We start from the raw sequence: 25,929 nt of genomic DNA, 5'->3' as shown, positions 1-25,929 counted from the left end.
CGACTGAGAGGGGATATGATAACCATCTTCAAGTATTTAAAAGGCTGCCATATAGAGGATGGAGCAAAGTTGTTCTCTCTTGCCCCAGAAGGACAGATCAGAATGAATGGGATGAAATTAATGCAAAAGAAATTGCATCTAAACATCAGGAAGAAGTTCCTGACAGTGAGAGTGGTTTCTCAGTGGAACAGGCTTCCTCGGGAGGTGGTGGGTTCTCCATCTTTGGAAATTTTTAAACAGAGGCTGGATAGCCATCTGACGGAGAGGCTGATTCTGTGAAAGCTTAAGGGGGTGGCAGGTTACAGTGGATGAGCGATGGGGTTGTGAGCATCCTGCATAGTGCAGGAGGTTGGACTAGATGACCCAGGAGGTCCCTTCCAACTCTATGATTCTAAGATGTACTTCAGTGCTGGGTTGGAGTCAGCCTAGAGTCCCATTGGTCTGTGTCTGGTGGGGCTGGCTTGAAACAGATGATATGCAAGTTGAGGGGTGAAGCAATTGGGCTTGAAAACACCCTTTCTAACCAAGCTAGGAAGAGGATGGAGCCTTTGACATTGGGTGGGAAGCTGGACGGAGGGGAGCATTTCAAACAGCCTTCCTTTCATTCATACCCACTCACTTGTAGTCTAAAGCAGCGGTAATCAACCTGTGGTCCTCCAGATGCCCATGGACTACAATTCCCATGAGCCCCTGCCAGCGTTTGCTGGCAGGGGCTCATGGCAATTGTAGTCCATGGGCATCTGGAGGACCACAGGTTGACTACCCCTAGTCTAAAGTAGGTCAAGCCCATTCTGTTGCATGCACAGGGCTGAAGTTCTTCAGTTTAACAATGCTGTGGGCTTCCTGGTTGCACTGTAGCCAGCTTTGCTGCACATTCCCCCTTGTTGCTGCCTCTCTGTTTCCCTCTCAGAGGCCTATCCTGATAACCCCCCCACCCACACATCATATCCAGTGGGCTAATGCAAACACATCTGGCAGAAATATCCTTTTTTGCATAGAGAGAAAGGAGGAGAAAGCCAGGGATGCAAATCAGTGGGGCTCTAACTCTGTGGGGTGGCTGCCCCTGGGAGTCAGCCATTTGTGGGGGTGGCCCCTGGCAAATAAATAGGGCAGAAGGCTGCAGAAATCCCCCTTTGTGTATCTTCACTCTTTCCCCCACTGACGCACATTCCTGTGTGGCCACGGTGCTGTTGAGCACATTGCTGGTCCTTAGCTAAGCTCAGGGGTGTAATAGGCAAAAGAGTTTCTACTCCCCTGCTCCCAAGCTAAACATCTGGGTCGCCCTTCTTTTAATGGCCTCTCCCCTTCCCCTTTATTAAAGGCACAGGACTTTCCCCCTTCCCCCCATTTTTAAAGTACTGCTTCACTTCTTTATTGAGAACAAGTTTGAACCTTCTGTCTTCAAGGGTTTTGCTCTCCTCCAGGTGTTCTATGTTGGAGTCTAGAACTTTGGGGGCTAGATCCATAGCTGTCTTGTTCTGTGTGATGCAGTCAAGAAAAGTTGGCAGCCACTGCATCCCTTTCACCAGCTCTGTGTTAGTTTTCAGTGAGCCATGGAGATTGAAATGCAATGGCGAAACCACCCTTTGCTCATTTCTTGCCTTGAAAAAGTCCATGACTTCCTAGGGTCACTGTGAGTCGGCTGCAACTCAACAGCACCCTTTATCTTCAAGGGAGTTAAAATTGAGCTGAGATCAGAAGTCCTTGCAGGTCTCTCCATCCATACAGAGTACAGAAGCAGAGGGGAGCTTCCTCTATTGCAGTGGTTCTCAACCTGGGGGCCCGGACCCCTTTAGGGGTTGAACGACTCTGTCACAGGGGTCGTGAAAGGGCAAGCAGCTTGGGAGGGGGGCACCATCCACACAACAGTCTTACAGGGTAGATCGAGATAGAGCATTCGTCTGTCTGGAGCAGCGGAAAAGAGCAAGATCAGCATGGTGGGACAAGAGGCAGAACTGAACTGAGAAACCCTGGGAAAAAAACCAATTTATTTACACTCATGAACAATGGATCTTCACGCCATTGGTCAGTTTCGGTTTAATTTCTGTGAAAGAACACTTGCATAATGTTATGGCTGGGGGTCACCACAACCTGAGGAACTGTATTAAAGGGTCATGGCATTAGGAAGGCTGAGAACCCGTGCTCTACTGGGTAAGGGCAAGATGAGATGGAGAAAACAGACCTTTTGGGCTGTTCTCTAGGGCAGGGGTAGTCAACCTGTGGCCCTCCAGATGTCCATGGACTACAATTCCCATGAGCCCCTGCCAGCGAATGCTGGCAGGGGCTCATGGGAATTGTAGTCCATGGACATCTGGAGGACCACGGGTTGACTACCCCTGCTCTAGGGCCCTCTCTGAATAGGATCCTCCGCCTAGGGGATGCATACCTTTGGTGCAGTGAGACAATCTGAACTTAATAATGGCCTTTAAATGGGCCTGTGTACTTCAGGTGTGGAGCTACCGCCTGCCTCGTCTCCTCTTGAGCCCAGGATCCTGGACTTCCCAAAGCCTGACATCGACAGCAAGCACTGCCTGGGGTGGATACAGATGACAGAAGCCAGGTGTGCACTCTGATGCACTCCCTACAAGGCATCTTCATGGTTTGCCTCTGTTGGTGTGAATGCAGCCCTGTTTCTGTAGCCATCTGTGTTGTGGACCTGGAGGAGGAACCTGTGCTCTCCCTGGAGGCTCCCAGTTGGCGATCCTTCTTCTTTCCTCTGCAGTCAAGTACAATGCTTGCAAGGAAAGGCCCGGGTGAGGGAGCTGGATGTATACCGATGCCCTCACAGGCTGTGTCGTTGCCCTCAGTGGCACAAGTCCCTGTTCTGCTCCCTCTGGAGCTCTTCCCTGCCGGTCAGCAGGTAGGTATCCACAAAGGAAAAGAGCTCTTCAGGGGTAACGGGCTGGATGTAGCGGTCGCGGTCCACGCCATCCTTGTCGACAAACACCATGTTGAAACGGGAACGGGTGATGTGCAGGAACTGCCTGCAGAAAGAAGAAAGGCCTCCAATAACCAGCTCGCTGCCGACCACAAGACAGTGTGATGGTTGAGAGAAGGAGCTGCCAAGTCAAAGTTCTGGTTTGAATTTTATTTATGTAAAGCGACTCTCCAAAAAAAAAAGCCCTGCATCCAGCTCAAGACACCCTTGAGTTGTTTTTTATACCAAAATTACTACCCAAAGGGGCTTACAATTGGCTACCTTTCCTGTCCCCGCAACAGACACCCTGTGAGGTAGGTGAGGCTGAGAGAGCTCTGACAGAACTGCCCTGTGAGAACAGGACGGTGACTAGCCAAAGGTCACCCGGCTGGCTGCATGTGGAGAAGCAGGGAATCAAACCTGGCTTTCTAGATCAGAGGCCATTGCTGTTAACCGCTACACCAAGCTGTCTTAGCTTTTGCAGTTGCAAATAGTAAAATGAAGGTAAAAACAAGGGTACAAAGCTGTAAAAAACCCAAAATGGCAAATAAAGCACCAGCTTCTCTTAGATAGGCTGCTTGAAACCCTAGGGAAGCCTTGACTCTTTTGTATGCATTGCAGGAATGGACTGCTGTCATTCTCCCTGAAAAAAGTGTTAGAAGGTGGAAGAGACAGGCACTTTAAGATGGCTTGGTGTAGAGAGCCAGCTTAGTGTAGTGGTTAAGAGTCTGGACTTGTAATCTGGCGAGCTGGGTTTGATTCCCTGTTCCCCTACATGCAGCCAGCTGGGCAACCTTGGGCTCGCCACGGCACTGATAAAGCTGTTCTGACCGAGTAGTAATATCAGGGCTCTCTCAGCTGCACCCACCCTCACAGGGTGTATGTTCTGCGGAGAGGAAAGGGAAGACAATTGTAAGCCGCTTTGAGACTCCTTTGGGTAGAGAAAAGCAGCATATAAGATCCAACTCTTCTTCATGCTGAGTCATTCCATACTGGAAAATCTAGAGAGTAGGATTCCAGACATGTCTTAGATATTTCTCATTGTGACTTGAGCCCTGCTGTCACTGCGTAGGAGTGCAAGACACTGTCTCCCATTGTACCGCCCAGTGCACCTCTGTTTCAAGTGCTGCATTATTTTTACTACTATATCCTTGTCCTTTCTGATTGAACTTCTTAATGGTGTGTGGCAGGTTCTGCTGAAAAACAGTGCCCATTGGGGTCACCCCCTTGATGGCCACTCTTGACTCCAGAGTGGGCACTTGAAGCAGCCTTTCTGAGTCCAACTCATGACCCATCGCCCCGTCCTGCCTCTCTTACACTGAACAGTGTTACTCCTTTATTCAAAAACACAGGTGCCTGAACTGCCCAAAGGGTGTCCTTGCCTTTCCTTGACTTGCTTGCACTCACCTGAGCCCTTCTATGACGTCGTCCGAGAGCCGCTGTTCATGAATCCGCCCCACCTCATGGGGCGGTAGCCCCACCAGCTCGATGACCGTGATGTGACGCAAATCTAGCCCGCAGGTCTCTTGCTGTGTGGAAGAGAAAAGGCCTTGGCTAGAGAAGAGCCTGTGGGGTGGGTGAGTTGCAAGAGGGATGCAGGAGGCTCGGAAGACTTGCCTGCAACATAGTGCTTTGCATCTTGTAGTACCGGTCAGAGGGGTCGGGAGCAGAGACAATGAGCAATCGGCGCTTCTCGTAGAACTGGTCCATGAGGCCAGCTACGGAGTTCACGTCTACGTTGATCCGCATGGCTAAGGTAAGGGGGAGAGAGAACAAGGAGAAAAACAGAAGATTTTTAAAGTGTCTTTTTAGCTTATAAGGAAGCCATGTGAATGACATTTCTGGCGACTTAGAGGAAAGCTTGCCAGTGTTATTGTCAAATTGGATGCCAGGGCGAGTGGCCCAGATGGAGCCTGAGGTGCCAGAAGGACTCTGGGCCATTCCACACTTGGAAAATATCATGAAATTCTTGCCTCTCACTGGTGCCATTTTTCTCGGCGTTTTGCACAACGTTGTTAACATCCAGCGTCCCAGCAGCAAACCTCAAGCGACATCCTCCATTTTAAAGTGCCACTTCAGGAATCGCATAAAGTGGATTCCCCAAAATATATAGAAAAAAGAGCAACCAGCAAGCCACACGAAAAGGAAGTGGAGCCGAAGTAGCGCTATCTCCACCTCCAGTGTCTACCCTCTCACCTGCCTCCCTTTCCCTTCTCCTGGGGAATGGGTTTTTTTTAAATAACCAAACTACCTGGAGCAACGAATAGGCTTTGAATTGTCCAGGAAGAGCAAAAAAAAATTTTCCCCCACCAGTTAACACACAAAGCATGCCTCTTTAAAACCTCCCCCTCCAAAAATAGAGAACATTACTTATTATTAAACCTTCAATGCTCATAAATCCAAAAGGGGTTGCAGTAAAATAATCACTATGTATCAATGATTATATGCGTAGGCATAGCAACAGAAGTGTTACTTTTAAAAAATTCCTTGCGTTGCGAGCCCTTTAAACCATGGAGAAAGGTGATTGGCTGCCTGGCTTGATTGACAGGCGGAAGAGAGTTGCATGTGTAGCCATTTGTGGAGCATCCTCTGCCATTTGTGGAGTGATTAGAAGTGTGAGAAAGCGGCAGAGGAAGCAAGAAACCCAGGAGGTGTGAAATGGCCAGAGGCATGGATTTTTAATAGTGTTAAGGCTACCTACCTTCTACTCTGTCCAGCCTCCTCCAAGTTCCCTCTTCTTCCCTTTGTATAACTTCAGTTTCAGACCAGACCCTTGAGTTATGCTCTGTCCTCCTCTCCTCTGTTCCCTGCCTGGCCTCAAATCACCTGGGCCAGGAGAGCCATTGTTCTTCCATGCAGGTTTGCACAGTTGCCTCCACATTCTTTTGAGCTTCCCTGGGCCAGATTGCAAAGGCTACTGCAGCTATGAGCCCTGGATCCCACCCAGGTAAGTCTTGCTGTTGGCCCCAAGAGCCTGTCCTGCCCAACCAGGCAGTTTGCTTCCAGGTAGCCTGCTCCAGTATGGCACGGGCCCAGTACAGAATCATTAACTAGTCTAGTTTATTCTGACTGGTGTGTTCTATGGTTCCTGCCATTCCTGCCTCCTTCCATACTTTGTAGTGGAGAAAGGTGATTTCCCAATAAATCATGGAAATAGCCTAATTAACATGGCAATTGAATCTAATATTCCTCGCCCTTAATATATGTCCCAAATCACAGCTGCCATTGCCATCATCCTTGTACAATGTTGCTAATGAGACTCTCCTGAGTAGTGCAGTATTTGCCCTATCAACCAGAGCTCAAATCTTTTCTTGGCCATGAACGTTACTGGGTGACTTTGAGATGCACAGTCAGCCTCACCTCCCCATTGTTTCGTGGTGAGGAAAACATGAAGGTGTGTGTGGGGGAATTGTGGGGACCCCTGGGAGAAGGCCCAGATTCCACCCAAACCACTTACGTGTGCAAGTTGGCTGAGAGCCGGACCATTGGCGGTTGGACTGGCAGACCCGTAAGATGGTACCCTGATGCTCATAGCCACCGTCGCAGTGATACTCGCAGGTAGCTCCGTAGTTGTTGCCAGCTGAGGTGCAGGTGAGATAACTGTGCTCTGGTGGCTTCAGAACAGGACAGCGGAGCACTGCAGGAGGGAAAATTAATTAGCCTGGAGGGTGGACAGAATCGCAGAATCATAGAGTTGGATGGGACCTCATGGGTCATCTAGTCCAACCCCCTGCACTAAAAAAAAATTAAATTCTAATTCTTTACTATGTAGGACACTCACATCCCAATCGTTCATCCACTGTGACCTGCCACCCCCTTGAGCCCCCAGAACCAACCCCTCCTTCAGATGGCTCTCCAGCCTCTGTTCAAAAATTTCGAAAGATGGAGAACCCACCACCTTCCGAGGAAACCTGTTCCACTGAGAAACCACTCTAACTGTCAGAAACTTCTTCCGGATGTTTAGACGGAATTTCTTTTGAATTAATTCCATCCCATTGGTTCTGGATTTTTGGCTATAGCTACATAGCTAAGCTGAAACTGAAAAATTCCAACCTGTAAATACTAGGATAGGGTATATGAAAAAGATGGAGTCTGCTTCTCCTGCCTCTTACCATGGACTCTCACAGCAAACTTGCACGTGGCTCGGTTGTATGCCTGGTCGTAGACAGTGTAGCGGATCACGTGCTCCCCTTCAGGAAACTCAGAGCCTGGTTCTGGGCCTCGGAGCATCACGCTAGACTCAAAAGACAGAGAGCTTGAGTCAGGATGGGACGTTGGGTGCGAAGTGCTATTTCACCCCTGCAAGAACTCTGTTTCCAGGCTCAGGTTTATTTATTGAGACCCACCCCCACCCTAGGAAGTAGGTTTCTGGAGGCCATTCCCACAAGCTCACTGTTTGATGACGCCGTCGGCAGAATCCGTGGCCCGCGGGGGGTCCCAGTATACCGTGGTTGTCAGTTTGCCGGGCTCTGCTATTCGCTCTCGAGAGTCGGGGCATCTGAGTTTGGGAGGGTCTATATCTGTTTGGGTAGAAATGGAAGTAATTCCATAGAAACAAACCATAAGTTGGAAAGCGTTTCTGTGTCAGGATAGATTGATAAGTGTCAGTTTCTATTCTCTTCTGTACTAATGATGATGTTATCTGTTCAGTCGTGTCTGCCCTCAGTGATTCTATAAGAAAGTCGCCATGTGCCCCCGTCTCTGACTGCTTCTTTTAGTTGGTTCATGGTCATCCCTGTATCGGCTTTGATAATGTCGAGCCAGCGGATCCTTTGGCGACCACGTTTCCTTTTGCCGCTGACCATGCCGAGCATTAATGATTTTTCTAGCGAGTTTGATCGCATGATGTGTCCAAAGTAAGTGAGCTTTAGCCATAATATCTTGCCTTCTAATGACATAATTGGTTTGCTCCTCTCTAATGCTATCTTGTTGGTAACTTTGGCTGTCCATGGTATTCGCAGCATTCGTCTCCAACACCATAATTTGAAACCATCTATTCTCCTCCTGTCTTCCTTCTTCAGGGTCCAGCTTTCGCATCCATCGGTTGTTACGGGGAAGACAACTAATATGAGTTGAAGGACTGGCCCAAGTTATCTGGACTTATTTGATCCACAGGTCATTTAAGAACAGGAGAATTCCCATGCTGGATTAAACCTCTAACTCAGGAGTAATCAACCTGTGGTCCTCCAGATGTCCATGGACTACAGTTCCCATGAGCCAGCAAACGCTTGCAGGGGCTCATGGGAATTGTAGTCCATGGACATCTGGAGGACCATAGGTTGACTACCTCTGCTCTAACTCATATAGCAGGCTACTCCCCACATCAGCATTCACCAGCCAAAATCCTAGGGCATATTTATGAACAGGCGGTAATAATTCCATCCCCTATTAAATCTACAGCATTGGGCAAGCAAAGGATTTCTTCCCTTTCCCAAGTCATCACGGACTAGTCGCCATCAAGACGCATTCCTGTTGTATTAAACCATCGTCCTGTCTCCCTAGGGCTTCATGGAAAATGTCTGGAGGCAAATGGAAAGATTTTCTTATGAAGAATTCTTAGTGGCTTCATGAAATCATATAACCCAGAGCTGGCAGGGAGGGAAGAGCCATGATAGTTGAACCGTGAAGAACGTAAGAGCCTTGCAGTAAGTAGCCCGTTCTGCCTCGCACAGTAGCCAGCCAGTTCCTCAGGAAGTCCAACAACTAGGGCTGCCAAATATGTATTCATTAAGGAATACCAGACGCGCTGAGACTCTGAGCTGATTCCTGCTAGAGCAAACTGCGTAAAGCAATCACAGTGGTTCCTTTTTCAGAACCACCTCCCTTTCTGCACGAACAGCACCTAGCATGGTGTTGGGGTGGGGAAGAGCACCCAGCCCCTGAGCAAAGTCACAGTGGCACTCAACAGCGCCAAGCACTCTATTTAGGCTTGCCAGTCATTTAAATGGGAGGCACAATTTAAATGACTGGCATTTTTTACTTCCATCCCACCATCCCCCGACAGCAGAAATACTGGACTGTCTGGGTCAATGCCAGACACCTGGCAACCCTACCAACCATAGGGCATAGAGGCTAAGGCCTTTCCCTAATGTTGCCTCTTGACAGTAGTAGTCAGAGGTTTTATTGCCTTTGAATGTGAAGGTTCAGTTTAGTCCCCATGATTAGTGATCCCTCATAGACCTATCTCCCGTGAGTCTGCCCATTCCCCTTTTAAGGAGAAGGCAACCAAGATGATTGGAGGCTGCAACTTCAGTTTAGCAGTACAGTGTGAACAAACCTTTATTCTCCATACAGATTAAAACCAATACATTAGCTAAAAGTTAAGATTGCTATCCTTTTATAGATAGAGGCTCTGTGCTTTTAAATGCTGCATGGTGAAGAGCTAGGGATACCAATTTCCAACGGAGTCCTGGGCCCATTCTGCACACATAGGATACATCTTCAATGTGCTTTGGCAGCTGGGTTTTCCTGTGCAGAACAGGAAAATCTACTTCTAAAGTGCACTGAAAGTGCATTATCTATTGTGTGCAGAGCTGATCTCCAAACTACAGAGATCGGTTCCCCTGAAAGAAATGGCAGCTTCAGTGTTCCCTCCCCCCCAGGCACTACCCAATATCTCCAGGAATTTCTCAAACTGGAGTTGGCATCCCTACAGACAAAGGGAAAGCAAGCCCTATTCTGAGATAGCTGATTGGAGATGTTTTCTGAGAAACCTACTAGTGTGGTGCTACTTTAAATATACTGGGAACCATATCTGGGCCGAAAGGCAGGGCCTAAACTTTTTAAATAATGTAGGGGATGGTGGAGGGCTGTAGCAGTGATTTGTCCCTTTGGACTTGGGTGTGTGCAAGAGAGGGAAGGCTTAAAGTGGGCCCTAAGTAGGGTGAGAATTTACCTACACAGATAGGGTCACTGCCGCTCCAGTGCCCATCCTCCAGGCACATGCGCCTGCGATCCCCCTCCAGGTGGTATCCAAGTGGGCAGGTGTAGGAACACTGAGAGTCGAGCTTCACCCCATTTGAGCACTGGTAGGAACCACGATATAGTGCTGGCAACGTATGGCATCGGATTTCTGAAGCCAGAGAGAGAACGGAGACAATATTCATGGCAAAACCTGGGTAGGTTTTCCTGAAAATGATCATGATTACAAGTATGGGGGAAAGAAGTCAAAGGGACTGCTGGGACAAAGGGACAAGTGACTGTCACTTACGTCTACAGTAGGTCATCCCAGACCAACGGCGATTTGGCAAGCACTGGATTGACGTCCGGCCGATTAAGCGGTATCCCCGGTGGCAGGAGAGCTCACAGCGTGACCCCATGCTGCTGAGGTAATTCCCTCCACGCGGAGAGTAGCAGGTTGCCTCCCCATGTTGAATATTCAGTCGGTGACACCACTGGGGCACTAGAGGGAAGGAGAAAGAGGAGCCTGAACGTGGCTCTACCTGTTAAGGGCAATCGGCGTAATCATCAGAAAGGCCAAAGCTGAGAGTGAGCTAAGATTGGCCAGGGAAGCCCATTGTAACAAGAAAAGATTTTTCAGTTATGTGAGGAGCAAACGTAAAGTCAAGGAGGCAATAGGCCCACTGTTGGGTGCAGATGGACAAACTCTAACGAAAGAGTTTGTCTAACGAAAGATGCAGAGAAAGCAGAAAGGCTTGGTGCCTATTTTACATCAGTTTTTTTCCACAGGTCAAAGTGTTTAGGCACATCTAGAGATGGCTGTAGCCAAAGGATAGTGTCTGGGTGGCAGGTTAACATGGATAGAGAGGTTGTCGAGAGGCATTTAGCTGCACTGGATGAGTTCAAATCCCCTGGTCCAGATGAAATGCACCCGAGAGTACTCAAAGAACTTTCCAGAGAACTTGCACAGCCCTTGTCCATCATTTTCGGAACCTCTTTAAGGACTGGAGATGTCCCGGAGGACTGGAAAAGAGCAAACGTTATTCCGATCTTCAAAAAAGGGAGGAAGGATGACCCAGGAAACTACAGACCAGTGAGTCTGACCTCTGTTGTGGGGAAGATAATGGAGCAGATATTAAAGGGAGCGATCTGCAAACATCTGGAGGACAATTTGGTGATCCAAGGAAGTCAGCATGGATTTGTCTCCAACAGGTCCTGCCAGACCAACCTAGAAAACCAGCCCATCAAACCAAGTGGAGTGGCTGAATCTTCCTCCTTGCTTCACCGTTTTCTGTTCTCTGGATTTCTCTGTTTTTGTGGATTTTTTTTACGAGAATGAAGTGGTAAAATGGTGAGGGAGCAGAACTGACTCCGCCCTCTGGGTGACACATAGTGCTCTGAGCATAGATACAGTTCTGAGGATCATGGGGGAAAGTTGGGGGAAGCAAGATGGGGTGGGAGATCTCTGGACTTTCCCACTGACCGATAGTCTCCTTGGCTCTGTTTGCCTTCAGAACTAGAGAGAGGGCTCCCAAAGAGATGGAATTTTGCCATGGGTGTTCCAAGATGATCCTATATTCTCCCCTCCCCCAATCTATACAAATTACATCCAAAGCAGCAGATTAAGAATTTGCAACAAAGGTTTAAGAACAAAATTTGAATCCAGGGGCACCTTTAAAAACAGCAAAGTTTAATTCAAGGTATAAGCTTTCATGTGCACACACACTTCTTCAGATACTTCATTTTAGGGGGTTGTTGGCTGAAAACCTTTACCTCTGTACTCTGGGAGAGAAACATGCGGAGTTTGCTCAATGTACACTTCATTGGTCTGTCTTTCTGCAGCAGCATAGCCGGATCCTAGAATAAGGGAGAGAAAAACAGACGGTGACAAATTACTTCCAGAGAGTTCCTTCTTTATTACTCAGGAATATAGTTTCATAGTGATCACAACTTATCTGGGATAGAAGAACCAGGATGTGGTGAGTCACACACCTAGAGACACGCTGAACTATTCCATATGCAAAACAACAACAACCCAAAATGTTGTGAAAACGAACCTGGGTTGACTTTGATATGTCAACAAAGGATGTGTGTGTAAATTGGCTTTCTGAAGCAATGACTGAAGGACATATTCTCAGAAAAAGACTCTTTTACAAATATTTTCCCCCACTCTCTTACCTGGTAACCGTGTGAGTAAGCTTGCTGTTATATGCCAGCAGACTAAACAGTTCCTTGTGCCAGACTTATTATGTACAGGAAGTAACCTTCCAAGCAGGCAAAACTTGGCCATTGAAAGACTTCTCAGTGTCTGCTATAAAATGGAATCAAGCTCCTTTCTTTGTTCTTTTGGATAAGGAGCCTAACCTAAAATTCTAGACTTGATTGACAGAAAAGATTCTGAAGAGCGACCGCATTATAATATTGTCATTTATAGGATACCTTTTGAAAGTGAACCCTTGGCCACTTTCCTGCCAGGAATTCCAGTTGGAGTGATTGTGTAATTTTCCCTGACCAAGACTGAAATAGAATCTGGGGGCCCACTTAAGATGATGTTAACTGGAAAAATTACAGTGATAATTTATTCTGCAGCCTCTTCCCCAGACAAATGGGAACACCGGACCAATTTGAAGGGCCTTTCTGTGCCGAACGTGAGATTGCTTAGTAATCATTTATGTAGATGAAACTAACCCACTGTTTCCCCCCTGTTTCCGCAAAGATTGACGGAACAGGACAGGAATGTAAATGGAGACAAAAATATCTTTGGTGGTGAATGGCCGTAAACTAATCTGCTGGTGGCATTCCAGATGCGTGAAGTCACACTTCCATTTCATTCTCCTGAATCTTTTCTCAGTTCTCATTTGTGAAGATACAAAAAATTTCTTCACCTAATTTTGGTTGCCATGCCTGAGCTGGCTGCATAATTGCTGCATTGGCCTTGAAGCTGCATCTTTGCAAAGCAGAATTCCAGATGTTTCAGTTACTGTGGTTGATATCAATTTTAAGAGAAAAATTCCAGCATTCAAGCCTGGCTAACTGCCTCCCTGTGTGAGGCGAAAACCTTCCTCCTTCTCCAAACGTGACCTGCCTGTGATGATGCATTAGGATTAGGGAGAAAGCATTCTGCACAGGATCAGAGGCCCTGCAGGGATTTCATGTGATTCAGGAGTGTGCCCACAGGCTGGGCCTAAACATCAATTCAGCCCCTGGCTAAGAAGAACCATGGAAGCTGGCTGAGAAAGGAATTACACTTTGCCATTTCTGCCTTGTTGGTTTGAAATGACCAGCTCCCTTTTCTAAATTTATTATTTTATTTATTTGATTTCTATTCCGCTCTTCCATATGGCTCAGGGAGGTTTACATACAACATTGGGGATACGTGGAACAAATTCATATATAACGTAAACAAATACAACAACAACAGTAATCTAAATAACACAATTTCAGTGATCTTAATATAACAGGAATGGAACTAAGCTAAGTCCCCTTAAAGAGGACAGACTGGTTCAGGCCATGGAGAGGATGTCTGAAGGGGGACCTGTTGTCGGTCTCAGGCAAATGCCTGGTGGAGGAGCTTCCAGGGTTTAGCTTCCAGGGTTGCTTTATGGAGGAGATCTGTATGAGATGGTGACTTTCTTTCCTCTCCTGCAGTTTTCTTTTTGAAAAAAAGTATATTTTATCCATAGAGGGGGCACCTGTTCATTTGTACCCATTGTGGGCTAGGATTCACACCAGACCAGAGAGTTCTTCAAAAATATCAGTTTAATGGTTGCAACCAATATAAGCTAATTTACAGATGATGACACCAGGGTAATAACCCAAATTCAGTGTGTAGGACTACTTCTGACACAGGATTTTTGTACAGTGGAAATATCACAAATTCAAATTAGGTCATTATCTAACCATTATCTAACCAGTGGAAATGTCACAAATTCAAATTATCTAACCAGCTACTTCTGTACATTCACTGATGAGAATTGTCAGTCAGCTCAAGGCAGATTATTTCAGAACATTCTCATATTATGTCCTGGCTCCTCGGGGGAAGGAAATCAGAAATGTGGGTCAATGGTAGCATTTAAATTAAGTGGGGTGAGATAGGGTTGAGGGCCAAGGATCCAGACCTGGCATTATGCCTTGATCTTGTCTCCTGTCTATTGTCTCAGGCCATCCCTTACTCTTACAATGCTATGGAAAGCTGCCAAGGCACCTGTAGACATCTTTGTACAAAGGTCAGCCTGAAAAAACCTTCATTTCTCTAATGGCAACACACTTAACAGAGAGAGACCGAAATGGTCACTCCATGGGTTTCTTCAGTAGGAGTGAAAGTGGTTCAAGGCTACCCTTTCCCAACAACTCAAAGCAAGAGAGGAAAAGGTTAAAGTTTTATTTTTTCCTTGTACAGTTCTCCTCTTTGACAACTGGGAAAAGCAGCTGAGCCCTGAATTAATTGCTACTGGCCCCATTAATGTGAGTTGCTTGATTTCCCAATTCCCATTCACAGCTGTGAGAGAGGCCCCATCTCTTTACTTAAAATATTTACATCCTGACTTTACAGACTATGTTCCCTCTTCCTCTCATACACACTAATATATAGACAGACAAAGTAAATAAACCAGTTCAAACTAATGCGAACTAATGAGAGCCACGGAAACAGCTAGCAAAAGGTACCAGTCACTAAAAAAGAGAGTGTTGTGATGAAACTCTTAAAATTGGGAATGTCTGTTATACAGTCTAGGTACCATCACTTGAAAGGGCTATTTCCCAGGTAAAAGGATATGCATGTATTAAAGTTTTCCCCCTTCTCAGCATCCATTTTGTTACTTGTAAGTAGTCAAAAATTTTCTTGGACTGTATCATGTTGGACTACAAGGAGAGGTTTATCTCTCCCTCCTATTTGTTTTTTAAAAGATCCTCATGTTCTTTTTGTCTGCATTTTCTGTTAAATTTCTATGTTCTTCCCATATGTGGTTGCTGCCTCCCTCACTATGAAATGATATATATCCCAAGAATGTGTTCACCACAAGATGAGCTTTGTCTAGACTGTGCCTCCCTCTTCCTATGGTGCCACTATTGTTCAGCAAAGTAAAGCTGCTAGGCCAGAGCCTAGACTTTGCATTAGCCGCAGGGTTCCCATGGCGATTGTGTGTGCTTTGTGTATTGTACCATCTTCAACCTCCCAAAGATCCTTGGTCTCTAGCCTCAGGAATGTGGGATGTCTGTCACCCCACCTCTAGAAAAGAAAGGGCTGAGCCAGCCCTCATGGGATAACACCAGGGACCATACGTATGGCCACTATGTAGCCCCTCCTCAGGGGAGGAAGGGAAACTCTGAAATCAAAACTGTCTCTTTCTGGTGCTAAATTCATTGCTTGTGGTTAGGATTAGTTCCACTAGGCGTGGGACGACCCATGCCAATAGAATGAATGGTTGCCCAAAGTTTATGACACTCTGCAAACAGTAAAAGTGACTGTGCTGAAATGTTTTGGGAATATAAGGAATGAAGAAAGCTAGACATAGTAGAATAGGGTTGCCAGGTCCCCCTTGAGCACTGACAGGGAATTGGGGGGCGGGGTAGTGCTGTTAGGTCCAAGTTGGGAAAGTCCTAGAGATTCAGGGCTGGAGCCTGGGGAGGGCAGGGACCTCAGTCCGTGTAGAGTCCACCCTCCAGAGCATCCTTTTTCTCCACAAGAACTACTCTCTGTAGTCTGGAAATGAGCTCTAATTCCGGGGGATCCCCAGGTCCCACCTGGAGGTTGGCATTCCTACAGCAGAGTAAATAGTGTTGTATGTTAGAAATCAAAGTCAGTCAGTAGAATTTCAAACTGAATATTGTTTTGTCCAATTGTACTGTATGTAATGCTACTACAATGGGGTATGTATGATTTTCCAAAATAAAAATGTGCTTGTGTGGGGAATACAAAATGGTCTCTTTTACATGGGGCTTGTAGCTGAATGCCCAGAGGTCATTCAGGCCTGTTTTAACCAAGTCCAGCATCTACTTATGTTGTCATTATGCTTGTACTCCACTTTCCCTCAAAGCACAGGGAGGCAGTCTCCCACCCAAACAGCATGCAGGAACAAACCTACTTCAGCAGTAAGGTAAAGGTAAAGGTATCCCCTGTGCAAGCACCGGGTCATGTCTGATCCTTGGGGTGATGCCCTCTAGCGTTTTCATGGCAGACTCAATACAGGGTGGTTTGCCAGTGCCTTCCCCAGTCATTACTGTTTACCCCCCAGCAAGCTGGGTACTTACTTCAGTAGTACTGTGCGCTTTCAGCCCATCCCTTGGCTCTCTTCAACTATGCTGGTGTCCCCAACCTTTTTGGGCCTGTGTAATTCTGACACAGGGTGCTGGGTGGAACCACAATATGGTTACTGAAGGAGGCTGATCCAATTACACACTGTGAGGTTATATATACACTGAACATATATATACATTGACCATACATTGAACATGAGTCAACAGTGGCTAAAAAGGCAAATGGGATTTTGGGTTGTATCAAACTGAGTATTGGGTCCAAATCACAGGAGGTTATTGTACCGCTTTACTCTGCTCTAGTTCGGCCTCACTTGGAGTTCTGTGTTCAGTTTTGGGCACCCCAGTCGAAGAGGGATGTAGACAAACTGGAGAGTGTCCGGAGGAGGGCAACCAAGATGGTGAGGGGTTTGGAGACCAAGACGTATGAGGAAAGGTTGGGGGAGCTTGGTCTGTTTAGCCTGGAGAGGAGACAACTGAGAGGGGATTTGATAACCATCTTCAAGTATTTCAAAGGGTGCCATATAGAGGATGGAGCAGAGTTGTTCTCTCTTGCCCCTGAGAGATGGACCAGAGCCAACGGGATAAAATTAATTCAAAAGAAATTCCGTCTAAACATCAGAGAGAAGTTCCTGATAGAGCGGTTTCTCAGTGGAACAGGCTTCCTCGGGAGGTGGTGGGTTCTCCATCTTTGGAAATTTTAAAACAGGCTGGATAGCCATCTGACAGAGAGGCTGATTCTGGGAAGGTTCAAGGGGGTGGTTACAGTGGATGAGCGATAGGGCTGTGACTGTCCTGTATAGTGCAGGGGGTTGGACTAGATGACCCAGGAGGTCCCTTCCAACTCTATGATTCTAACTCTGATAGTACACCTTCAGCATTTCAGGCAAAATATCTTTTTAACAATATGCTAGCCCTGCCCATGTGGCAAGTGCTGCGGTGCCCATGGGTGCCACATTGGGGACCTCTGAGCTATGCTAACCCAGAGCCTTTAACACTGCCATTTGAGGGTGACCTCTCTACCACTCCTTAATTAATGTGCCGAAGAAGTCTTGGGAATATATTATTCACATGAGCTGAAAACTGAGTAATAGGAATTCTGTTTCCAAAGAAGTAGGAAGTACACTAATGAAAATCACTAACCCATCCACATGTGTTACGTCTCTTTGACCGTTTACGCACTGGAGGTTTCATGCTGGGCTGCAGGCTGGAGTTTTAGTTGTGGCAGGTTGGCCCACCTCTTCCTGCATCCACACAGGGGAGCTTTTGGCCCAGTGCACCTCATCTGTCCCTGATTTGTGCTCCTGCATGGGAGCTGGGGCAGTGAAGTTCCCAGTGCATAAACGGTCTTTGTGTTGGCCAAGAGAGGAATGAGATATGATTGCCCTTATTGTGAGGAGAAATAAAACCATAAACTGAGGACAGAAAGAGAACTTTAGAAGTTTCCATGGCTGGTCTGCACAGTTTTCGTCTGTGACGTGGTATTCATCTCTAAGAATATCCATTACCGTTAGCTTCTGTTTTTTATGATCTTAAAATGTGGACGGGAGAAATAAACTGGCCAAAGTTGCCATCTCAACTTCTTTTTTTCTGGCGGAGCTCCTGAAGAGAAACACTTGTGGCTTATCTTGGCATGGAGATTGGGGAGAAATTTTCATGCCAAAATTCTTCCTGTCATGCGTCTATTAAAGCTGTAGAAGTCTTCCCAGGAACAAGAAATCATCTGCAGGAAAGATCTTTCAAGGCTCACATACATCCAGCTGTGCTAGGCTGCTGCAAGATCTCCAAGAAGGCTATAAAGCATGGCAGGAAAAAGCACGGAGGCTGCCTCTTCTCAAAATAGCTTTGCTTGCTACTACTGACCAGCCAGGAATGAGTTTTTAATTTGACACATGAGCCAAAGAGCTGAAGCTCAGCGTCTCAGTGGAGGGAGGAAAAAGACGCTTTCTTTGCTTACTGTCTGTAACAGATCACCTCTTGCCAAGTCCCCTCCCTGCCAGCCACAGTTGAAGGCACATGGAAAAGTTTAGCTTTTACAGCCATGGGGGGGAGGGAGGTGATTTACTCATCCATGATATCCTATCTGAGGAAATGTGCATGCACATAAAAGCTCATACTTTGAATAACACTTCGTTGATCTTAAAGGTGCCACTAGGCTCTAAATTTGTTTCACTCCTCTCTAGGTATGGTCCTAACCTCATAGATCAGGGGTAGTCAAACTGCAGCCCTCCAGATGTCCATGGACTACAATTCCCAGGAGCCCCTGCCAGCGAATGCTATAAAGAGAGAAGAGAACTAGGGTTTTATTACCCTCCCAAAGTGGCTTACAGTTGCCTTCCCTTTCCTCTCCCCACAACAGACACCCTGTGAAGTAGATGGGGCTGAGAGAGCTCTGTGAGAACTGCTCTGTGAAAACAGCCCTAAGAGAACTGTGAGTACCTCAAGGTCACCCAGCTGGCTGCATGTGGAGAGGTGGGGAACCAAATCCAGTTCTCCAGATGAGAATCTGCTGCTTTTACCAAGCTGGTTTGGATGAGCCATGCTGAGCTATTAATACCGGAAATCTTAAAGGGTAGCTACTGGGCAAGAGCAAAAGGGGCAGGTAACACTGGCAGAGACTGTTTTGTAGACAACAGCTGACCCTGGCTAGTGCTGTGCGGAAGGATGCAACAGGAAACCACTTCTGATGATCTCTTACCTTGAAAACCCTATGATGAAGGGAACTCACTTATCAAGTGCTGCAGAGTCCAATTCAGTTGGGGCTGTGGTACAAGGTGGGGGGAAGCTATAGCCTCCCCCTATGCCATTTTCTCAGGCTGATACAGCTCTGGGAAGGGAGACTATTTGCCCACTTCAGGGATGCATGTGCCCTGAATATTCATGGGATTTTTCATCTGCCTGACAGGTTGAAATTCAAAAGCCAAGTCTTTCTTGACATGCAGCCAGAAGTTCTTCACTTGCTAAATTTCTCAGCTGCACAGTAAGGAGAAAAAAACATTACTTTTCCCCCTGGTGGCTTCACCTGCTCAAAAGGTGAGCTCTTCTCAGTGCAGATGATGCTACGCCCACTGGATTTCTGTGTTTCCCAGCTGTCAAAGGCAGGAGAACCTTGTCAGCAAAAAAAGGTTGTTCTTTTTAAAATTCTGCATTAGATGATCAGTGCCTACCTTCGTACCACGTAGATGATGCTACCTTGGCCCAAAGAAAGAGCAGGAGGCTGGATGTGCCTTGAAGCATCCTAGAAGGAAGAGCTGGCTGCCAGCGGTATTTGAACAGGGTCCAGCGAATAATGCAGAGCAGGATACAGCACAAGCTGCGACCAAGAAGAGGAAAAATAAAGTTAAAGCAGCAAGATTCAAATGGATAGCCATGTTGGTCTGAAGTAGCACAATAAAATCAGTGTCCAGTAGCACCTTTAAGACCAACAAAGATTTATTCAAGGCATGAGCTTTCGAGTGCTTGCACTCGAAAGTTCACGCCCTTAAAGGTGAACTCTGATTTTAAAGCAGCAAGGACAATCTACCAGGCTAGCGTTCGAACACTGAACAGTTATAGCACTGATTTCTCAATGACAGCTGACATGAAACAAAGCATATGTTTGAAACTTTACCATATTTTCAAATATTTGAAAATACAATTTCATTTCTCTATTAAGTATGGAAACATTTAAATGTTGGCTTTCAGATTTGAATTCGAATTCCCAATCAGCCCTTAGCTAATTTCCGTGTTTCCCAGCTGTCAAAGGGAGGAGAACCTTGCCAGCAAAATAAGATTGTTCCTTTTAAAATTCTGCATTAGATGATCAGTGCCTACCTTCGTGCCACGTGGATGATGCTACCTTGGCTCAAAGGGTTTTTAAAGAAAGTGCAGGATAAAAATGTGATTTAATGGGTAAATCTGCAGTTGGATGGCTAACAAATTAAGAGGCATTGATCCAAAGCTGTAAGGATACTTATGCTGCAAAGGCTTTTATCATTATTTAAAATGAAAATGTCAATAAAAATAAAACCAGACACTGAATTATCCCTGAATAGGGGAGTGGAAGATGCAGGGGAAGGTTTCCATTTAGATGCACAGGGGAGTACCATGTAAATGGAGCTTTGCAGTTGCGCTTCAACACGGTCCGCACCATTTTTTTAAAAAATTACTCGGAGCAGGTAATGGAGAGGGGAGGGCTGGTGTGAGAACAGAACAAAGCTGCCAAGACTATTGTGTGTTTCCCCTTCCATACGGTCTTATCTCTGGTTGCTCACTGGTTGCTCACCAGTGGGACGTGTGATTTAGGGTGGTAAATCCAGTTTTGGTGATTCCCAAAATCGTGAGTTAAAAACGGTCAAACCATGATCCAGCTACTGGACAGCCTTGGGATGCAGGCGACATTATGTGAAGGGGGCTCTAAAAGCCACCAATATTCGAAAGCTGTCCAGGAACATATTCCTCATGCGGAAATGGTCTAGATATTTGCAGTCAAATGTGTGGTTTGTTGCCTGTGATGCAAAATAGTGTTTAAAATGTTATGTAAACTTGTTTATGCCATCTCTCCACCTGATGTAGAATCCAGTGAAAAAATCAAAAACTCTAACAAACATGGATAATAAATATATTTTAAACAATTAAATTGACTAGCAGGGAAGCCATAAGGGGCCATCAAGCAGTAGAAGACATGGTAACTTTGTCTGTACCTACAGATGACCTGGATCTTCCAAGATCTATCTTTCCAGGACTCTATAAGAAAGGATATGATACAGCAAAGCAATTTCCCTTCTGCTTTTCCTTTAACTGGCTCTAAATTGCTCTCACAATTCCACATTTCCTGGAGCGCGGCCAGTTCTCCTCAGTCAGGTTTTCTTTGTCTTTAGGTTAATTTCTGAAGTAATATTTTTCTCTATTCCTGGAGAGTTTCCCCAAGCAAACAGGAATCCTGGTTTTGCCCTGGAGTGAATTAAACACTCAAGGTACTAGAACCCTGTCCCTATTTCACTGGTCCAATTCTACCACTGTTTATGTAACATGAGCCAAAAGTGACTGTTTGTTAAAAGGGAGGAACAGGCCGGAGGCACAGGGAATGAGGAAAGGTCCTCAGAAGAGAGGCCCAGAGCAGGCACGGCCAGTTAATAGCATCTGTTTGGCTGAAAAGAAGGTACAGCCTATGGGGAATTTTCAGCTGCACAAGAGGAGCAAGAATTTGGGTTGGGGAATATCTGGAGATTTGGAGGGCAGAGCCTAAAGGAGGGGGAGAGACTCCAATGGGATATAATGCCTAGAGCAGGGGTAGTCAAACTGCGACCTTCCAGATGTCCATGGACTACAATTCCCATGAGCCCCTGCCAGAACGCTGGCAGGGGCTCATGGGAATTGTAGTCCATGGACATCTGGAGGGCCGCAGTTTGACTACCCCTGGCCTAGAGTCAACTTTCCAAAGTGGATTCCAGGTGAACATTTTCCAGGTGGATTCTTTCTCAAGGGCAACTGCGCAAAGAACAAACACAGAACAAAGAACAAATCTATCCAGGTGAATTGATGGACTGGCAACCCTGTCCATCAGCCATTTTGTTAGCTACACTTACGACGGGAAAAGACTGATAAGTCTTTTTAAAAGTCTACTGTGAATTTGGGTCAACGGAACGGAATCTCCAGAGAGCAACAGGGGTTTGTGGATGTCCGTAGGGAAACAGAGAGGGAAAGACACCTGGTGGGAAGGGTGATTGAGTAGCTGGAGATCTTTGCAAATAAACTATGAGTAACAATGGCATCTCTAGCCAACGCACAAAAGCAACCAGCCTACGCAGCAGCTTGGTAAATGGGAGAGGAGGAAGTGGAACAAAATCAAAACAAACCAGGAGGAGGAGGGGGGGGTGTCCAGCTGTTTTTCCCCCTTGGCACCAGTTTTGTGTTTAACAAGACAGAGAGGATTTGCACACAGCGGGCTTCGCTTTTGAAATTGCAATCCTTTATCTCAAGGCCCTGCATCGGAATGAAGGCCTTTGCACCCCTTACACCTCCCCAAGGACACCAGTGCTAGTGGGGTGCAGGGGTCAGTGTGTGGGCCTGGGATTTGGATAGGCTTGATTCAAATCCCAAGCACATTATATCCCCCCCTCCCCAGGATCAGGGTGGGGAGGAAAAGGGCTTCCAACCTACAGGTGCTGGCTGGTGACATCTCCAGATGACAATGATGAATTCACCTTGAGGAAATGGCCACTTTGGGAGGTGGCCTCTATGGCTTTATACCCCATGGAAGTCCCTCCCCTCTCCATACCCCTCCCTGCTCAGATTCCACCACCTACATCTCCAGGTATTTTCCAGTTTGGGGTTGGCAACCCTAGAGAGGAAGGTTGTGACGTTCTGTGTCTCTCACGCACATGGGGCCCCAATTCAGATTGGTTGCATGGCACATGCAGAAAGGAACTGGGGACTCCCCCCCCTGCTGTTTTCCCAATCTGTAATGGTGTGGTGCCAGGGCTGATATTTCCCTTGCTGGGTGCATGTGAGCAACACGTTGTATTTCCAAAATGTTTCTAAAGAGTGGCTTTCAGGTTGGGCAAATTGTGCCAGGGTAAGCTTGCCTGCTGAGGGCTGGGAGCTTTGGAGGCAGGGTGTTACAGTATGTATGTATGTATGTATGTATGTATGTATGTATGTATGTATGTATGTATGTATGTATGTATGTATGTATGTATGTATGTATGTATTTGGATTTTTATACCGCCCTTCCCTACAGCTCTGGGCCGTTTACATGGAACATTGCAAAATTTACATAGAACTTTACCACAATCTATAACATTGCTCAAATTTCAAAGAACATCTCAACAATATATCAATTTCAACAATTTCAAAGAACATCTCAACAATATATCAGGTAACAATCCCAACACAACATAAATAACAGCACTGATATACTCCTGGGGAGATCATATTGTTCAGTCATGGAAGGGGCGTCTGGGGAAGGGGGACCAGCAGATGTTCTGAGTCGGTCGGCCTCAAGCGAATGGTCCTGCCATGGAAATTGTAGTCCATGGACATCTGGAGAGCCACAGTTTGGCCAGCCCCAAACCGCCTTGGCAGGAGGGGTCAGGTTAGAGAACCTTGTGGTCCCTTTCAGTCCTTTTATCATTTGCTAATGAACGCTTGTCCTGACCTGGATAATCCAAGCTAGCCTAATTTCACCAGATCCCAGCAGCCAAGCAAGCCTGGCCCTGATTAGTACTTGAATGGGAGACCTCCAAGGAAGCCCAGGGTCACTACATGGAGGCAGGCAATGGCAAACCACTCTGAATGGTATTGATAAATTGCCTTAACTCAGCTCTTTATCCAGCAAGGCGGAGTCACTCCTCTTAAAAGTAGAACCATCATTGGTCTCTGACTTAGATGGCAAGATGAGCCTCGAAAAACTGCCATGCTTGTAGATCCCCGACATCAACTACGGCATGGATTCAGACTCCTGTCTCCCCAGTCGGAGTGTGAAGCCACCTGATACCAAGATAGACCCTCTGGCTCAGTAACGTCTGCTCTTCCGCTGGTGACGGTTCTCCAGGGTCTCAGGACAAGGATGGTTTTTCTCAGAACTGGCTACCTGAATCCCATTTAAGCCACTGAACCTGGGACCTTCTGCATACAAAGCCGGGGTGTTTCCTAAAGCCCTTATTTTCTACACTAGCTCATTCTGACTTGAAAAAAGAAATGCTAATTCATTTTTTTTTGGTTCCATTGAAGGAGTCACCCAGGCATGCACACTCATTTACGGGGCTTGCAGGAACTCGTCCCTATCACCAAAGTGGATTCTCTTTAATACCTTAACCTCACACTTTAACCTGGCAAGGACCCTTGGGACTTAACCAAAACTACTTCGACCAAGCTGGAATTCAGCACAGAACTCCCTCGCCTAGAATGGCCACGTTGAAGAAAACTTCACCTGTTGAATATCTGCTTCTTAGTTGTTAAAGCCACAGGAGTCCTCCCAGAAAGAAAGCAGTAACTGTATCTATCCCTGAGTCTCTATATGTAGACTTCAGGCTGTTCCGGGCTCTTTCTCCTGCAAGGACAAGGCAAACAGCTAGCGAGAACATCTTACCTGCCAGGTGCTGCATCCAGCTGTTGCCTCTCGCTCCTCTCTCTGTCCACAAGGGAACCTTCCTTTTAACTTTTACAAAACAAGCTTCTCGTTCTCACAGGCATCCGGGACTCAGCTAACACTGCCCAGATGTGGGGCTGCAAGCGCCTGACAGATGTTTCTTTAAAGCTGCAGTCCCATCTCCGAGAGAGGAGGAGAAAAGAGTGAAGTGGGAGCGGGAGGTCCACAAATACAGCCAGTCTCCTTCCAGAGAGAGGTGGAAAGATTTGTGCAGAACGCACAACAACCCCCGCAGGGTTCAAGTGTGTTCCCAGATGTACAATGCTGAGTTTTGCACGGCTTATGAGTCACAGATTTGTGGTTGAAAGAAAAGCTGGGTCAGGAAGCCAACAGACCATAACCTCACAGGGCTAGGGCAACATGCAAAGAAAACGGCATACCCACATTCCTGGCACAGTGGAAAATATAGTGCTGAGAGTAGGGCAGTAGTAATGTGTCCCAGCCCACTACCCCCAATCCCGCAATGGTACTAATGAGGCAATGGAGAGAGTCACTCTACACCAGCCTTCCTCCGCTTTTTTAGTGTTGGGAAGCCCCTGAAACATTCTTCAGGCTTCAAAAAACCCAGAAGTGTAACAATTGTGCGGAACATGGTTGGGAAGCATTGCTGTGTATATGCACATCTGGGGCCCCTCCCCTTCCCACCTCCTTCAGGCCCATCACTGTCCAGATTTTGGGAGGACAACATGGCCATATATATAGATTCAAATGGGTAGCCGTGTTGGTCTGAAGTAGCACAATAAAATCAGAGTCCAGTAGCACCTTTAAGACCAACAAAGGTTTATTCAGGGCGTGAGCTTTCGAGTGCAAGATCATAGCCTGACGAAGAGGGCTTGCACTCGAAAGCTCACACCCTGAGCTTTGGTTGGTCTTAAAGGTGCTACTGGACTCTGATTTTATTATGACCATATATAGTTATTGTTATGTTGTTAGGTGCAAAGTTGTGTCTGACCCATTGCGACCCCATGGACAATGATCCTCCAGGCCTTTCTGTCTTCTACCATTCCCAGTAGTCCACTTAAACTCGCACCAACTGCTTCAGTGACTCCATCCAGCCACCTCATTCTCTGTCGTCCCCTTCTTCTTTTGCCCTCGATCGCTCCCAGCATTAGGCTCTTCTCCAGGGAGTCCTTCCTTCTCATGAGGTGGCCAAAGTATTTGAGTTTCATCTTCAGGATCTGGCCTTCTAAGGAGCAGTCCGGGCTGATCTCCTCTAGGACTGACCGGTTTGTTCCCCTTGCAGTCCAAGGGACTCGCAAGAGTCTTCTCCAGCACCAGAGTTCAAAAGCCTCAATTCTTTGACGCTCGGCCTTCCTAATGGACCAACTTTCACAGCCATACATTGCAACTGGGAAGACCATAGCCTTGACTAGATACACTTTTGTTGGCAGGGTGATGTCATATAGTCATATCGCCTGATAAATGTTTAACAAATTTTAAACAGAACTGAACTGAGAAACTCGGGGGGGGGGATTTATATACAGTCATGCACAATGGATCTTCACGCCATTGGTCAGTTTCGGTTTAATTTCTGTGAAAGAACTCCATGAGGAGATAGAGTTGGATGTCATCCACATATTGGTGACAGCCCAGCTCATGACTCTGAACCAGTTGAGCCAGAGGGCACATAAAGATGTTAAATAATTTTGGGGAGAGTACCATGCTCTGTGGGACCTTTAAAGAGTTGATAGGGGCATGATAATTCCTCCTCCACAGCTACCCTTTTTAT

At 46.6% G+C, this 25,929-nt stretch overlaps 1 protein-coding gene across 1 annotated transcript; it reads right to left on the bottom strand.

The window, feature by feature from the left end:
* Nucleotides 1–829: 829 nt before the first annotated feature.
* Nucleotides 830–24,433, bottom strand: SRPX2 (sushi repeat containing protein X-linked 2). The gene is made up of 11 exons (XM_077308386.1): nucleotides 24,141–24,433; nucleotides 19,237–19,382; nucleotides 11,591–11,674; nucleotides 10,128–10,319; nucleotides 9,813–9,989; nucleotides 7,311–7,437; nucleotides 7,030–7,151; nucleotides 6,375–6,554; nucleotides 4,531–4,668; nucleotides 4,325–4,442; nucleotides 830–2,984 (listed from the first exon to the last, which is right to left on the bottom strand). Exons 2-11 carry the CDS (start codon nucleotides 19,304–19,306, stop codon nucleotides 2,804–2,806), a joined length of 1,389 nt encoding a protein of 462 aa, XP_077164501.1. The 5' UTR covers nucleotides 19,307–19,382; nucleotides 24,141–24,433; the 3' UTR covers nucleotides 830–2,803.
* Nucleotides 24,434–25,929: the final 1,496 nt, after the last annotated feature.

Source organism: Paroedura picta, chromosome 13 (assembly GCF_049243985.1).
Source record: "Paroedura picta isolate Pp20150507F chromosome 13, Ppicta_v3.0, whole genome shotgun sequence".
NCBI classification, from domain to species: Eukaryota; Metazoa; Chordata; class Lepidosauria; order Squamata; family Gekkonidae; genus Paroedura; species Paroedura picta.
The sequence above is the reverse complement of the archived record's forward strand: the minus strand, read 5'-3'. Positions and strand labels throughout refer to the sequence as shown.

Coding starts and splice junctions, on each gene's coding strand:
- SRPX2 (XM_077308386.1), bottom strand. CDS start 19,306: ATGCTTCAAGGCACATCCAGCCTCCTGCTCTTTCTTTGGGCCAAGGTA. Junction 10,320..11,590: donor TTCTCTCCCAGAGTACAGAG/GTAAAGGTTTTC, acceptor CCTTCCCTCTAG/TGCCCCAGTGGTGTCACCGA. Junction 7,438..9,812: donor CAGTGACCCTATCTGTGTAG/GTAAATTCTCAC, acceptor CTACCCAAACAG/ATATAGACCCTCCCAAACTC.